Below are 16,324 nucleotides of genomic sequence, written 5' to 3' on the forward strand. Positions count from 1 at the left end.
TGCATCAACTCCACCTGGAGGACTAATGAAATCCTGCCTAATGGACTTGTGCTTATTAGTGGACACAGAGCTACAAGCCTACCTGTGTAGTGGCAGGAGGCTATTAGCATTCAGCTTGTCGACACCTGCGCTAACCTTTACCGAAAAGCCCAAGTCCGCACAGGCTTTAATCCCATTATCTAACCCCAGGAGGCCCACTGATGATTGCATGAATAATGACTCGGTTCTCGAGCGCGGCCATGCCAGACGCCTCTGATTAGAAGCCCGCCACGTTTCTGCTCTCCACGGCGACACACGGCCCAGCCGACTCATCAAATTCTAACGGACTGTCAAAAGGCTCATCTCTGCTAACTTTTCCAGCTCCTCCAATTACCCTGACTGACAGCAAGCCCAAGGGGGTGGGGGTGGAGACTGTGCAGGTGGGGGATCTCATCCAATTAGAGCAGATCGGTGCACGTGAGCTGGCAGGCTACCGAGCGCTCCGACCCATACCTGCCGACGGTGAAGACTGGGTGTTTGGCGTCTGGCGTAATTGGTGTGCTCCGAGGTAATGCAGTGGCTTTGATAACTCAGCCAATTCCTAGAAAGACGTTGCTCAACTACCTGCCTTGGCAACAAAAACGCAAACTGTCATCATGGGTAGACTTGATCGGTCAACCAAATCTGGCAGATTCACAGTCACAAGTTAGAACCATGGTTAGACATTACAATGACCACAGAACAGCTGTGGACAGTAGGCTGTATATAGGCCTACGACATACACTTATTCTTATCTTCCTTTTATCCCAGTCATGTTACAGTCACCCCTGAGTTAACCGAGTTAACCTAAGAACAGGCAAGTCTGTTATGCAGTTGTGTTCCACTATGATGATGGTGCATGTTACAAACCACTACCACATGGCACAGTAGCAGCTCAGTGGTTAAGGCACTTGACTTGTAATTGGAAGGTTGTGGGTTCAAATTCTGCCACTGTTGGGCCCCTGAGCAAGGCCCTTAACCCTCAATTAATCACTCATAATTGCAAGTTGCTTTGGATAAAAGTGTCAGCTAAATGCCATAAATGTAAAAATAGCCTATGAAGCAATAGCTAAAGACTACACTGCAAATTTCTAAGTAGGTAAGTACTAGGCTTTGAAATCAAAACAGCATTGCTGCTAAACTGGCCTACATGTTACATTGACTCTTCTATAGAGAAAAACTTGTAAATACTGGGTGTACCTTCTTCCTTGGGAGCCTCTTGCCAATAAATAAATGTACTTTTACAGGGATTTATTTTTTTATGTGATTATATGAATCTGCATCTTGCACAGTGACATGCTCATTGCTTGAATAGATCATGACAGACCAAGTAAATTAGATCCATTTGCTTGGCACTTGGTCTCCCCTGCCTAGTCAGGTTGCTCTATTTCAATTAGGTCCCCACCATTCAGACTCGCTCAAACGTCCACAGCAATTACATCCGCCCTATTAAAAGTGGAGGTAACGGCTGAGGTAATGGCTCAGATCACACACGAGCAGAAGCCCTCATGAGGCCACATGCATTTCTTCTTGTTCCTGCCACCAGTCCGCCAGGCAAAGGCAGCCCCTTCGAGAGGGGAAAAAGGATTGTGTCAGACTATTCGGCAGAAGGATGCCAGCCTAACGACTGACACGACATCAGCCTCGCTTCCGAAACGGATCCGTGCTAAAACGGTCCACGCACGACACGTCAGGGTCCATTATGGGGCACCCTGATGACTGTCCACCTGCTAGTGTCAAGCTCTCAGGGACGGCAAGCGAAACTTGGGAGAGCTAAAGAGACATGCAGCTTGTCGAGGTCTCAGTAGGGTTCAGTAAAACCCCGTCCGCCAGGTATCGCTAGCCTGCTGCAGCTGACGTGGGCCCACTACCAGTATGAGCCATGCCCCAGTGACCTGACCGATCAATAAATATGACCTTCACTTAAAGAAAAGCTTGGAAGTGAAAGAAATATAAATTAAAGTGATTTTAAACAACAGAAGTCATATCTCCATTACGAAGCTTGTCGCAATGTTTATTTGAAGTAAAAGGCACGGGACAGTGAACTTTGCATTAGTCTCAATGTGAGGACATCATGGGTAACCCTGGGGCAGAATAATCAGAGGCCTCATCCACAACAGCGTTTTACAAAAAGCCAAAAATAAACGTATGGGGAGAGCTGGAGGGGTTTGAGCGCTGGACAAAACCCCAGCCAGTGACCATCCACTGCCAAAACGGTCATCTTCTTATTGGGTTTTACAGACAATATGTAACAGGGTCCGGGCTTAACTAAATTTCCATTCAAGCAGTGAGGTGAAATTCTACCACAGAGTGACTTAATATATTCCACAGTACTAACTCATTTCAGGATATGACTTTAAAGAATTTAGTTCATTGCTTTAAAGTCATACCTCTACCTCTTAGCAGCATGACTTCTTTTTCCATAAACAGAGGAACATATTTCTGTGCACACACTGAAGGCTGCATCTGATCTGCTCAGTTTCATATAGCCTGGTAATCAAACGCAGCAGTTAGCTAGCTGAACTCAGAAAAGGCTTTGCACCACCAAAAATGACTAAAACGCATGATTATGGAGGCCTAAAGACTATGGTAGTACAGCCCAACACAGTAAGCTGCCATGGTGATTACATTACAATGTGAAATATTCATTGAGATCTTTATAAGAGAAGTAGATTTGTTTTGTTTTCTTCGTCAGTTTAGAGTACATGATGCACATAAAATTTGCAATCAGGGAAGACTGGAGTAGAAAGAAATTTGATAGCATGGTATATTAAAAAACATTAAAAAAAAAAAACATTGGCTACATCAAATAACACTTTATAACTGTTCACCTTCTTGCAATGCCATAATTATAACACTGATTGATTTGAGCCATTTTAAAGCACTTGAAATACAATAAGTCATTAGTTAATTAGCATATACTTGAAAAGAAATCTTGCTGAAATCTAATCTTAAACAAAACCTCATACTCAAAAGAACAGAAACAAGGAATGATTAGTGTATAAACATGTTACCATAATTACAATACTATGTACAATATAGCTGCATCACAGTACATTAATGCAAAACAATAACAAAATATCATATGACCACATATTAACAGCTGATTACATTTGTAGAACCATGCTTTGCCTAAGTGGGTAATCTACCATTGGATCGCAGTATTAGAAATGTCATTAATAATCTGGTCTTATCCTTTGGTGGTTTGGTCTGCTCGAGAACACAAGCACACCCTGAGAAAGTTCACATGTGTTTCTCCCACTCTTTTCCCTTGGCAAGAATATTGTAAAGACTACAAGAGAAGGATGAGGGTTACAATGGCATTAAGATAAGGAGATGTGTAAATAAATCTGACACTGCTGCATATGAAGGAACCGTTTCTTAGGTTGCTGTCCTGAAATGGAAATGAGACCCTTACTCCCTGGAATATGGCTACAGCTGAACTACTGTTGGTCCCTCTTTCAGGAATCCGGGAGCATTGCCTCCCATATCCTCCTCACTTAGTATCCTCAATTTCAATAATCTAAGCAAAGAAATGCCATTACTGAAGTAATATGACCATCTAATGCCTCCTAAGGGCTGGCCATCCTTCAGCTATCTCTGGAGCTATGGTCCAGAAGAGTTCAATGTTGATCCTAATCCAGCACACCTGGCTCTTTATATTCAGGTGCTCCTAAGGACATGAGGAGTTTAATAAAGAGTGCTTGATTACAGTTGAAACTGTACTCTGCGCTGCTGCGGGTCTCTCAGAGAACTCTAGACCTAGTGCTCCCTTTCTCTATAGGTGTCTATAAAGATGCTGTGAAATTATTGTTTTAATGCCAATAACTGCATTTTAGAAATGATCTTTTAGAAATGTTTCAGGTGTTACAATCTGAAATTATTCTAGTTATCAATCCAGTTTCACTCAAGGATTCTAAAAACAGTTTTAGTGCAAAAGCGTATTCATATAAATAAAAAAATAATAATTACAGGTGCTATAATGAGGTCAATAAAGTGAGGCAGGATACTGTTCAAACTAGAGTGTGTATGGTTTTGGATCCGAAAAAACCAAAAACAAACCTTTAAAATTAGACTTTAAATTAGTATGAGGTATGGGAAAAGGCCTGAATACATGTATGTAGGTGTGTGTCTGTCAGTATGGTCCAAGTACCATGTGCTAATGGTCCAGAAAGTGGCCAGGGCTTGCTGTAGGGTGAGGCCATGCTGGGGGTCCAGCCCTCCGGTTGGTGGTCTGGTGAGGGTTCGGCCGTGGCCAGGCTGAGGTGCAGTGGGGGAGGGGCCTCTGCTCTCTCTTTCAGATGGTGATGTAATGCTGTCGGAGCTTGGCCATCAGATACTCGTGGGTCAGGTTATGTCTTGTGATTATGCCTACAATCTGAATGAAAACACAGAGCATCACCCTTCGACAAGCACAGAGAAAAAACAAACATGTCTTGTTACAAAATCTACAGAGTTTGAGGCTTTTATTTGATCCATCTGCTTATGGCCATATGTTTTCCCTATTGTCCTAAACCACTTTTTATATGCTTTCACTGCTCAAACCAAAGGAAACCTCCGTTGCCCTTTGGATTTTAACTCAGAACAACTTGGGGGTACCTTGGGTTCAAGCACACTCTGTAACCTTTTGATCTTTAAGAAGTGACCCTCCCTACACGCAACTCAAAACGCCCCTGCTAATCGCCACGCACCTCTCCAACGGCGTTGACCACCGGCAGATGCCTCAGGCCCATGGTCCTGAACAAGTTGAAGACCTGCGAGACGTGTGTGTTCGGAGAGACTGTGTACGGACTCGGGTTCATGTACGGAGTCACGTCCTGTCGTGGCACGCAGATCGACATGGGGAACATGAGGGAGGGGAGTTTGCACAGAAGAAATTAGGCTAATTAGTTCTGAGAGTTTGGTGAACACCGTTTCATAGCAAGCGCGCAGTAACACTAACTGCTAACCAAATCAGTTACCAATTAATGCTAATTTAAATCCCTCTTCTGCAGCTGCAGGACGAGCGCTGCTCTGAACGCTCGTCCTCGAGCTGATAGCAAAGCCTCACCACTATCATGCGCGGGTTGAGGAGAGCAAGGTCCAGGTCATGGATGTCGGGGAAGCGGGGGTAGTCCTCCGTCATCTCGGCATAGGAGAGCCGCGGCTGAGATGCACTCTGCAGAACACGAAGGGCGGGGGGGGCGCGGGAGCTAAAGTTTAGTAGCCTCGAGAAAGTTTTATTGGAAGGTTGCCAAACAAGTGATGCAGAATTTTATAGCCCTGGTCTTTAATAATGATATCCTGCTCAAAGTGAATGAATACATGAACAAAGGGAGCGCTCATGGGAAGCCAAAACAAACAGCTTTAGTTAACGTACACTCTTAGGTTGCACTGCATCACAAGCAAGCATGAGCCAGCCCACCACTGATCTTCACCCTTCCACTTAAGATGTTATATAATACACCGATATATGTTTTAAAACTCACTGAAATCAAAAAAGCATAACATTGTCTTTAAGAATAACTCCACAACAATAATAACGCCACTATATGTACAGTCTATATGGCTATATCCTGAGCAGATGAACTCCGAGGTGAATATTGTGCTTATTCTCATGCTGAACAGAGCGACTGATCATGGCTGTGGTGTTTATGGTGAAGTCTATGGTACAATACCTCCCCAGAACCTCTTGATTGTGGTTGTATTGTCACAAAGCAGTTTAACAGAAAATCAGCTTTACAGACAAAAAAGGTGAGCACTAGATGAAGAAACCTTGAGAGGAACTAAGAATCAGAAGGGAAGTCAATCCTCCTCTGGTCATCACCATATATAGAATAAGGTGCTTTTATGGTGACTGCGTGGTTGTGGTGTACACACTGTGCTGATCCCAGACCAGGGGACCTAGGCGAGGGGGAGCACTCACCGACTGATTCTCGGTGTAGCACACGCCCCGGATCAGCAGGTTGACAAGCTGCGAGCGCAGGATGAGGCCGTGGAAGGTGAGTGGGCGGAATCGCTCCTCCATGCTCCACTCCTCGCTGGGAGACTGGTCCGGGTACAGGTTAGGGTAGGGCACGTGCCTACCGGAGCCCCACCACAACACACAGGGACACCTTGACTTCAACATATGCTTTTCGCAATGAATAAGCATCATGCAGAGGTTAAGATGACTGCAATTTCCCTGGCAAGAACCACTTTCTTTCCACTGCAGTTTTTGATCCACGTTTTAAATCTGTTTTCTGCATCAGGCTCTGCTCTGAAACCTCCTTTTGCCTTGGCAGGGATGTGGGAAGTGGGAGGTGCAGAGGGTCCTGCAGCGCCCTCTACCTTTAGGATTGTGTAAATACAGCTAGTTAAAAAAGAACAAAAAGTGTCTGGTGCCAGTACCACTGTGTCTGTATTTGTTTGACCACTGTGTCTGTATTTGAAGGGTGGAATATGCATTTTTATTTCACGGTTTATTTATTACAATTTCAAAATCTGCATTAGCCAATTATGCTTGCTGCTTCATTTCTGTTCTGAGGCGGTCAACCTTTTTACATTCTTTAGTCTATGATGTCGCAAAAAATAAATAATAAAAAAATACTTTCAGGTTCCTCAGCATTATTTCAAGACATGGTGAATGGCTTTCAGTTCAGTTAGACAGAAAAACAAGATCAACTGTGGCATTTCGCAAAGATCATGTGCACTGAATTTCAGCATCCCCAGTTTCCATTCTCAAACTTTTGGTTCCTTTAATCAATGTATGTGAGAATTTGAAGTTCTACACTCCTATGCAACACCCATGGGCCAAATCAAAAATTGCATAATATTAAGCTTTTAATGGTCTCAACAGGAAACAATAAGAAAAAGCAAAGCAGAACTTCACTGTAGCACTGACCAATGACTATCAAATGCTGACCCAGGTGTCAGGAGGGCATTTCTTTGGTTCTTGTTCATATTCTGACAAATGATTTGATGTTAGGACAATTGCATTTAATTTTGGATTTGGCCCATTTGGAGTAATAAATGGGAGTTCAGCAAGCGCAAGTTGTGCTTGGCCTAACGCATGCTAGTGACTTACAGGCCACCTGTAGCAGACTGAGAGGAGGACAGCTGCCTTCCTCTCTCAGTTTGAACATTACAACTTCTCTGACTGACAATACACCTAAACAATATGACTTCAGGCAGAGATTAGCCCCACAAGCCGACTGACACGGTCACGGAGAATGATCAGCCATACCATTTGCCGAGCTCCTGAGGGGTGTGAGACTGTAGAGCCAATCAGCGGAGACTATGCAAAAAAATAGAACCAATCAGATTCAGAGACCAAGCAGGCTTGCACTTATATCCTCAGGCCATCGTCTCGCCAGTTAGACGAACTCTCCCTCAGCTATCTATGGACACTGACACACTTGAGGTCTCCTTAGTAAGATGTTATGCAACTTAATGATTCCTGTTTCTGAAAGTCTGTGTCTCGGAAATACGAGGTTACTTCTGGAGGCACTACAGTTCATTAACTTGCCTGAATGCAATTAATGTGCTTCTGTTCCTAAATTTGACAACACAGTACTTTGTCTATGAAGTACGGCACAACGTGCATTTCAATTGTTTGCTTTACATAAGTCCTATGTATAACAGGCTTTTTTTCCCCACATGGTGTAAATACTGAAGGACCTAGTACAAAAATGCTGCTATAACATTTACATCATTTGCCAGACAGAGCAAATGACATTAATTGCAGCATGACAGTATGGGTACCTCCTGGGAACCAAACCCTGAACCTTGTGGTTGTCAGGACCTTAGCCTACATGCTTTACCAGGTGAGTCACAACCAGTAACAACCAGCACTGTTGCAATGCTGGAGAGCCGGTAGGGGCAATACTCACCCCACCGTTTCAGCAGGGTGTGGGTAGGGGAACATGAGGGTTCCCCGTTTTGACGACCCGCTCTCTAGCATCTGCTGCAAGACGTGCCTACCTCCTCTCCAGCATCTGCTGCAGGATGTCCCGGCCTTCATCAGCCGGCTCCGTGCCAGGCCGCTCGTCACATACATTGCGCAGTTCGCTCGAGGGGTATGACTTCATCGATTGGCACCGTCGCCTCTGCTCCCCTGCCCGTGTCAGCACGCTGGTTTTCTAGCAGGGAAATGTCAATAGACAGCATGTTGTACGTATAAAACACTCGTAAAAAGCCTCCAAACCAACTTGGCATGAAAGGAAAAGTTGTGGATTCCTAATAATTGTGTGCATGTTAAAACTACAATGGGTGCACAGAGATTATGCAATAAAAATGGTTGCGGAACTTAGCATTGGTAGAGTAGAAGACAAGCAAAGACTCTTGGGAAATTGTTTGGTATTACAACACTGTGATCCTTCTATTCATATATCTAGACAAACCATATGGCCAGCAGAAATTATTTGAAGTATGATGAAACAGAGGTTAAATATATATTTTTCTATATACATTTTTTTTTAACCAAATTTCATATGCAATAAATATACACCCATCAATCCTACTGATTATATTTGTACTATATAGCACTGATTTCTGAGTTTGTCCATTCGTATAAGGTATTTTTGGCTAGGATAACAGTCTACACCTATGATTCTCAAAACACACAACACCTAAAACATCAAAAGCCTGGTCAATGAACCAATGAACCTAAGAGCAGGATAGAATATCTACAATGGCTGTGAAACCTGGGAACATTGGTGCCAAACTCTTCACCATAAAAATGACCAGGGGCTGGTGTAAGATGGATTGCTCAAGCCATCTTGTGGACAAAAACAATACTGTCCAAACCCAACACATTCCAGACTCTGCTACCGGAATAAATGTTGCAAATATGTAAGCGTGGACTATAGATTCTTAGCACACTGACATTACACAGATCGTTATCTGAAGGTCTGTGAATGAGTTGAGAACTCTGCCGATATACAATCAGAACAAAAACACATTTGGATTGGTTCTGCCTTTCAATTAACCAGTAGAATTGTCACTTTTCAGAGTCCCCCTCCACCCAAAAACCCCCCCCTCCATCTAGTCTAGAAAACAAAGGTTATATTTCTTTTAGCAGTCCTCTCCACCTGATCTATGCTAATGATCTGGTGAGCTGTACCTTGAACCTGATGTTGTTGCTGATGAGGATGTTCCCCTTCATGAACTCCTTCTCGTTGTCACGGTTCTCCGTGACGACGGGGAAGGCATGGTACACCGTGGTTCTCAGGATGCTAACCAGAGACTGGACGCGTGTGTGTGGGTACACGTACGTCAGATTGGGCTCCATGATGTCACTGGCAGTGAGTCTGAGGGGTTGATCAGAAAAGAGGAGTGGTGGGTGGAAAAGATGAAAGAGAGGAAAAGGAGAGAAAAATAAGACTGTTTAAATGAGACAACAGGGTGTTCTGGAGTAAATGTGATGAATGAAGAAGCTTTTTCCCCCACTTGTCCATTTCGACTTCTGTCTCCCACTCCAGCAGTGGCACTCCCCTCAGGTGAATATGAATGTCGTAAATGCCTTTATTAAAGAAATCTCCCGTCCACTTGGCCACCTGGTCAAACACCACAGCTTTTAGTATCTCTACACCACCCATCAACAGAAAACCCCTGAAACTCCCATGACATTGGCAACGCAGGTGAAATGTACACACGCACACACAAAACGACTACATTCTTACCATTAGTGTTATCATGATGGGAAGCCCATATGTGATTTCATTGGTCGATTCGATGAGGATTACAGTCAGGCTGATGGTCATGCGGACCACACCCCCCAGAAAGGCTGCTGCTCCAATCAGAGCAAATGTCCCTGAATATATATGCATGCCCAGATTCCTAAAGCACAAGACAAAGAGAGCTGAGCAATGCTTCAATACTTCACTACAAAAATCCTTAAGGACAGAAAAGACTCAACTCCCTCATTACATGTTGCGAAACACAATGCTCGGAATAAAAACTAGCGTCAGTCTGAAATCAAAGCACTAACTGAGGGAACAACTGAAATTTCACTCATCTTAATAATAATAATTTCAGAATTTGGCTCAATATAGCACAGCAGGTGTGTGTAAGTCCTCAAGATCAACAGCTACAATATATCTGCAACTATCAAATACTCCCAACAGCCTTTCACACTGCAACTGTAAATTTAGACTAGCAGTTAACTTTGGTCTCAATGTGGTTTGAAATGAGATCACTGGGTCATATTTGATCTTGTGACATACACATCATAAATCATATAGCTGATAAGATGATGTAATTTAGATAAACCTAATGACCTCACAGGCCACATCTCTCAGAGATATGAAGCTACTCATCCCACAAATCCTGGGTTGTTCAAAGAGACATAAGTAATCAATACACCACAGGTGTGTACATTCAAATGTCTGTCATCGTACATTTTGAGGACATTGGCCACCAGGCGTCCCAGAGACGCTCCACAGAGCAGCGAGGGGACGAAGAGTCCACTGGGGACAGAGACACCATACGTCCAGCAGCTCAGCAGGAAGTAGAGCACAAAAAAGAGTGAGAGGGTGACTGGGCTAAAAGTGGCTGGAGGGAGGAAGAAGGAGGGGGGAGGGGAGCGCGAGAGAGAGAGAAGTTGTAATTAAAAATCAATGAGTCAGACCTATACTAATGAAAAGATGTGGGCTGAGAACCGACACATTATAGCATACTTTCTATGGGTGGGAGTGCCGTGCTTTTGAACTTTGCACTTAAAGTCACCACCAACGTTAATTTATCACACTCTCACCTGAGGCCTGCATCTGCGTGCGTGTGTGCGTGTGTGTGTGTGTGTGTGCGCGTCTCTTCCTCACCATCCTGGTGGAACAGCTGATATATGGCTATCTCCTGAGGGTTGAAGAAAAGGGTCGCCATATCATTGTAGGTTTTGTTGGTGCAGAAGAACTGTCGTATGGTTGAGTTCACATCCTCATTTGCTGACATCTACAAAACACAAGGACACTGGTCACAAGCCGATGTTGGGACATGTAAATTAATTAACAAAGCACAACAGATTCATTTCAGGTCTTATTAATAGCGTGGTTACACACTACATTCTTCTGACACCAGAAGAATGTGCACCACCTGTAGTTAATTTGTCTTAATGTGGGCCTTCTAAGGGAACATTATTTTTTAAATTCTATATTATTTGAAAATTGTTTATAGAATATCTATCACGTTACATATTCTTTATACTTTCGGTTCCGAAATGTACAGTGTAGTTTAAACATATAGCTTCTGCCCTAAGGTAAATACAACACTGTGGTCAGGATGCTGGGTTTGGGCTTTAAACTCGAATGGTGCAGCATCAGAGTGAAGTAGACAAGCAAAAGGTCACAGTTCCCCAGGCCTACACAAGCCATTCTGATAATGGAAATTATAAAAGGACTTATAACAAAAAGAAGCAACAAAAGATGACAGTTTATGGGGAGAAAACAACTAGAACATTAGAGCGAAAGAAGCAACTCTTCCTCTCTAGGGCCTTAAACTTACTGGTACAGCTGTGCTGTTGTCTACTGGGCTGGTCAAATCCCTGCACTCCCCCAGAGTCATGGAGGCCATGAAAACCACCACCGTCGTAACCATGCACACCAGAAGACTCTCCAACACCCTTCCAAACAGAACACACACACACGAAAAATTCATCTTCGTTCACGTCATTCTTCCTCCTTTCCTTTATGTCCTTCCTTTGCAGTTTAGTTATGCCAGTTTTCATTGTTTGAATCTGGGTGGACAGACACTGAAATGTAACAAAATAGAACAATGAAGAAATAAACAGAGCGCCACCCCACCGTCTACCTGATGAACTTGGCTTTGGGGTGGACGTTGCGCATGCGGTACTTGGCGAGGCGCTTATTGACGCAGTTAAAGAGGGCACCGAGCAGACCTCCCACCAGACCCATGAGCACGAAGAAGGCCAGGTCCACCGCCGTCCACAGGTGGCACTGTTTATCGCCGTCCAGACACTATGGGATAAACCGGGATGGGGGATGGGACCGACGCATCAACGAACAACGTATGACTGAATGTGGTCAAAGCAGCCTAGGCGGCCGGGGCTGTTCGCTCAGGGCGGTGAGGTCTCAGCACGAACCCAGCACGTATTCACCTTGAACTCTCCGAAGTTGAGTAAGCCAGGGAGCTGAAAGGAGCCCCACTTGCTGTAGTTGATTCCCGATCGGAAGAAGTTGAGCGTGAAGGTGGCGGACATGGAACAGAACAGCTACACACAGATTCATAGATAAAAAGAAAGGCAGAGAGACAAAAATATGGATATTAGTTCTTACAGAATATGAAATATAGATATATAGTTCTAGCACACCATAGGTTTACTGAAAAGTACACCATATCTGTCAGCTTGACCCTCTAGTAGCAAGACTGAATATGAGTTCATAATATATATTCAACTACATACAATCATTCTAATTAGACTAGGTGGTTTGGAGACTTTCTATGGGGGAATGGCATGGACTTTTTAGCAAGTGTCCTTTTTCACCACGTGGGAGTGGCATCGTGTAGCCCCGCCCACCTCCTCACCACTTTCCATGTTAAAGCTTGATTCCAGAAGGAGCAGCCCTCCTCCAGACTGAAGAGGGTCCCCCCGATGGGAGCCCCGAAGGCTGCTGCCACCCCAGCCGCTGCTCCGGCCGACACAAAGTCCCGCTTGTCTCTGACAAAATCATAGCATGAACACGTTTTTCCCCAAGGTGGTGTGTACAGCTAAGCTCAGGTGTAGGTAGAACTTTAGTAGCTGGCAAGACTCTTTAAGGGTGTAGTCCAGTATAGCAGGATGCCACAGTGTGCCCTTGGGTGCCCTATGGACAGTTTTTATTAATGATTAGAAGAGTTCTTGAAGTCCTTACCTGTCACTGCGGAAATAGGGAAACTGAAAGTGGATTTTCTTGAAGGTTATGCTCTGAAACTGAATTAAGACAAAAATAATGCCATTTGGGTGTAAACTTGGCAGGTCATAAAACGACTGATATTTCTACAATTTTTTAAATGTTTTGATTTACCCAATATAAAAATGTCTTTACATAATGAATAGCACCACCACTAATGTCAACATCATTTCCTTTAGTTTGCAGTACCAAAAATTTACTTTTTACACTCAAGCTGAGAACAGGCCTGGCAGCTAAAGGTTCTTGCACTCTGCCTGGTTTACAGAGACTTGGTTACAATAAGTAGTCGGTTGGCACCTGGGAAAGTCCAGCTCCTACGATTGCTCCACTGTGGATCATGGGTCCCTCTTTCCCCACAAACAGCCCTGAGACAGAGAAAGCACTCAACCTGTTCTACCGCACAGATCAATCCAACAAAGGGAGGAAGCAACCTACAGCACACCATATAGTTACATTTACATTTATGGCATTTAGCTGACACTTTTATCCAAGACGACTTACAATTATGACAACTTGAGCAACTGTGGGTTAAGAGCCTTGCTCAGAGGCCCAACAGTGGCAGTGTTGGGGCTTGAACCAGCAACCTTCTGATTACAAGTCAAGTTTACCTCCGGCAACAGCGAACAGGACGCCGACGGCTTTGCAGACGAACGTGCGCAGACGCACGATCCCTGGGATTTTTACCCCGTTCAGGTAGCTTTTAATCTCCGGTATGCCCGATCCAGCTGCAACAGGCTGCCGGGGCGGGGGCGGGGTCAATACAAACAAAGGTTGTTTCTTAGAAACACAAAGTTCAACTAAAACATCTTCAGCCTAGGATGATCCTGCTGCTGAGGACACCTGTCTGTGAAAGCTGTGAGCAAACTTAAGTCCCTGAAGGTAGCACAGATTGCTGGGCAGTGCCCTGTTCGTTTTCACTTAGCGCACAGGATGAGACTGATGTAGCGATTCCAATCAGTGAGTCATGTTATAAGAGGTGGCAAAGAAGACACCCAGCACTCAATACAGTATGAAACAAGATGGGATTACCTCATGAGTAATAGATACTCGTACCTCAATTAGAACCAGGACACTGGCAATGAACACAAATGCCATGTTGAAGGCTAGAAGCTCAAGCAATGACAAGGCAAGGCAACCATTTTCACTGCACTCCTCCACAGCTGCAAGCCATGTTAAGGATGTTTACATTGTTAGTAATAAAACACACGATTTCTGTAAGGTGTATAAAACATTACAGCTAATACCCAAATCTAAACCTTCCGCTCAACATCAGTTCACAGCAAAGGATACAGCTCCCAACCAACTTGAACTTCACTTGGGTGAAAAGGTGCACAAAGAAATCGACAAACACACCAATCTGAAAAGACAGAAATGATGTCTTTTTATATGTAGTTATTCCTTTGAGAATAGTTGTACACAGCAATAGAAGTACTGCCACTGTACAGCTATAGCACCAATAGCCACTAAATAAAAGCCACAGAAATTCAGATGTCTCAGTATTTCCCCGGTCTACAAGTGGTTCAAGATTATCAAACACTATGTGACAGACTTAGATCACCAAACTTATGAAGCAGCCCAAGTGCCTGTGCTGTTGCAGAAGACCGTACTTACAAGTTCTTGAATCAGGGCACAGAATACACTGTCTAGAAATAAGATGCGTGTTCAAATCCACCTTATATCTTACTTTAAGATTTGTAAAAGAATGATCAGTGCATGCCAAGTACCAGTATATAATGTAAGCAAGTATAAGCACACGGATTCGAAAAACTGCTCGTCGTACCAGACCTGTGGACACTCCAATGGCAAATACCAATATCCATTTCACTGCTTCATACTTTTTGGCTTTCTAGAACAACAAAAAGAGATTAAAAATGGCACAATAAATGGATACGAAGCAGTTACAACAGAAGTGTGCAGTGTTTTATTTATTTTTATGCCACACACACGTTTATCAATCAAAGTTTATTTATATATGTGTTTTACCACACATACACACAGATGTTTTGGATGTTTCACCTTATTGTCCAATCCCTCCAACACCTCCACATATGGCTCATTAATGCACCGGTCATAATCTAAACTCTATGAAGAAAAGCACCACTTAAAATTAGTCTTCTTCAATACTACCTTTACAGTTCCTAATATAATGAGTTAGTATACATTGTATTAGACTGGTCTGTCTCACCTCATAGTCTTTTCTTGGTAGTATTTCATCTTCATCCTCCCTGGTCTCTCCTAGAATAGTCTGACAAAGTATTTTATGATTGAAAAAACAGCGATATAACAGTGAACGAATACACTCCAAGTTGTCCAAACGGTGACCTGTGGGTACGCCGCGTAAGTGGCATCTGGTGAGCTATACAGATGGCCAATTATAATTCAAACACGCCTAACAAAGGCTTCACTCCTTTATATACACTGAACAACCTTTTCTGTTTAACTGAAATACAAGTGTATTGCCCACGTTTCAGTAAACTAGAAACGGCAAACCTGCATTTAAACAGCTTATTCTGGGATGGTTAGTATTTCATTGAAAAAAATAATAATGATGATGATGAACAAAGAATACTCACTCTAACCAAACTGCGAGAGCTAGCCAATTTAGCGAGCTAGTTAGCTAACCTAGCTAACTGCAAACTCATAATACCAAGAGGCGTTCACAAAATAACGCTTAAAATGTAATGCAAAGCACACCCATTCATTACCTATTATTGACCACAAATAGACATTTGGTACCATTTACAAAACTACAAGAAAGCCATGATTTATCGACTTATTAACGTTAACTGAAAGCCACGTTAGCTAGCATCACAACATAAAAGGGCGGAGCATCCATGGGAAGCTTTGCTGGGTAGCCTCAGGCAAAAACAAACCTCCCTTCTTTAACCACATAAAGCTAGCAACTACGCTTAACTGCACGGATGCACTCAGTAACACGGAGTGGCCAAGAACGTAAACAAAAACAAATACCAGTTCCTCCGGTGTTCTGATTTCTCCATCCCTGCAGCAGCACCGAGAGCAAACACAACTCCCACAACACGCCATCTTCAGCATCACGTGACGGACGTGGGCGGACCATTCAAGCGCCTCACAAACGCGAAAATTTTGCGCTAACTTTATCGATCGATTTGGTATACCGACGTATGTACAAATCACACAAAAAATTATCAAAGCCACAAGCAGCAATGAATGAACAATGAATTACCCAAAAAGAACCCAAGAATAAAACTTATTGTTGCATAATTGCTCCATTGAACTTATCCACACTCATAACGTAACCATAATCAAAGCGAGGAAATTCAAAAGGGAACCATTTGTATCTTTTATATGTACGATAAATGACACTCGTACATACACAAACTCAGAATATTTGTGCATGTATCGATTTTTGAAGAACATACTGGACGCGTTTCGCTTATCTAAGTCACCTCTATCCAACTAAG

At 43.4% G+C, this 16,324-nt stretch overlaps 1 protein-coding gene across 2 annotated transcripts; it reads right to left on the reverse strand.

Moving 5' to 3' along the window:
• Positions 1-2,007: 2,007 nt before the first annotated feature.
• Positions 2,008-15,935, reverse strand: clcn6 (chloride channel 6). Of its 2 annotated transcripts, XM_027011315.2 has the most exons (23): positions 15,852-15,935; positions 15,067-15,126; positions 14,898-14,963; positions 14,662-14,727; positions 14,172-14,238; positions 13,935-14,041; positions 13,490-13,616; positions 13,179-13,246; positions 12,843-12,901; positions 12,517-12,649; positions 12,089-12,202; positions 11,782-11,948; positions 11,476-11,593; positions 10,797-10,926; positions 10,377-10,530; positions 9,660-9,816; positions 9,427-9,533; positions 9,101-9,287; positions 7,960-8,117; positions 5,924-6,080; positions 5,069-5,176; positions 4,710-4,835; positions 2,008-4,396 (listed from the first exon to the last, which is right to left on the reverse strand). In XM_027011315.2, the coding sequence occupies exons 1-23, from the start codon at positions 15,933-15,935 to the stop codon at positions 4,316-4,318; spliced, it is 2,601 nt and encodes an 866-aa protein (XP_026867116.2). In that variant the 3' UTR covers positions 2,008-4,315. The 2 variants fall into 2 exon arrangements, with proteins under 2 accessions (XP_026867116.2, XP_026867117.2); XM_027011316.2 differs by lacking the exons at positions 2,008-4,396; positions 4,710-4,835; positions 5,069-5,176 and adding an exon at positions 7,223-7,273 and having other exon boundaries at positions 6,043-6,080.
• Between the last annotated feature and the right edge of the window lie 389 nt (positions 15,936-16,324).

The sequence above is a fragment of the Electrophorus electricus genome, chromosome 18 (genome assembly GCF_013358815.1).
Source record: "Electrophorus electricus isolate fEleEle1 chromosome 18, fEleEle1.pri, whole genome shotgun sequence".
In the NCBI taxonomy this organism is placed as follows: domain Eukaryota; kingdom Metazoa; phylum Chordata; class Actinopteri; order Gymnotiformes; family Gymnotidae; genus Electrophorus; species Electrophorus electricus.

Excerpts from the sequence above, each read along its gene's own strand:
- clcn6 (XM_027011315.2), bottom strand. The coding sequence starts at position 15,935 with ATGCTGAAGATGGCGTGTTGTGGGAGTTGTGTTTGCTCTCGGTGCTGC. Across the intron at positions 14,042-14,171 it reads GTTCAAGTTGGTTGGGAGCT|CTGTGGAGGAGTGCAGTGAA; the intron begins GTATCCTTTGCT and ends CATGGCTTGCAG. Across the intron at positions 13,247-13,489 it reads CCTGTTCGCTGTTGCCGGAG|GGCTGTTTGTGGGGAAAGAG; the intron begins GTAAACTTGACT and ends TCTCTGTCTCAG.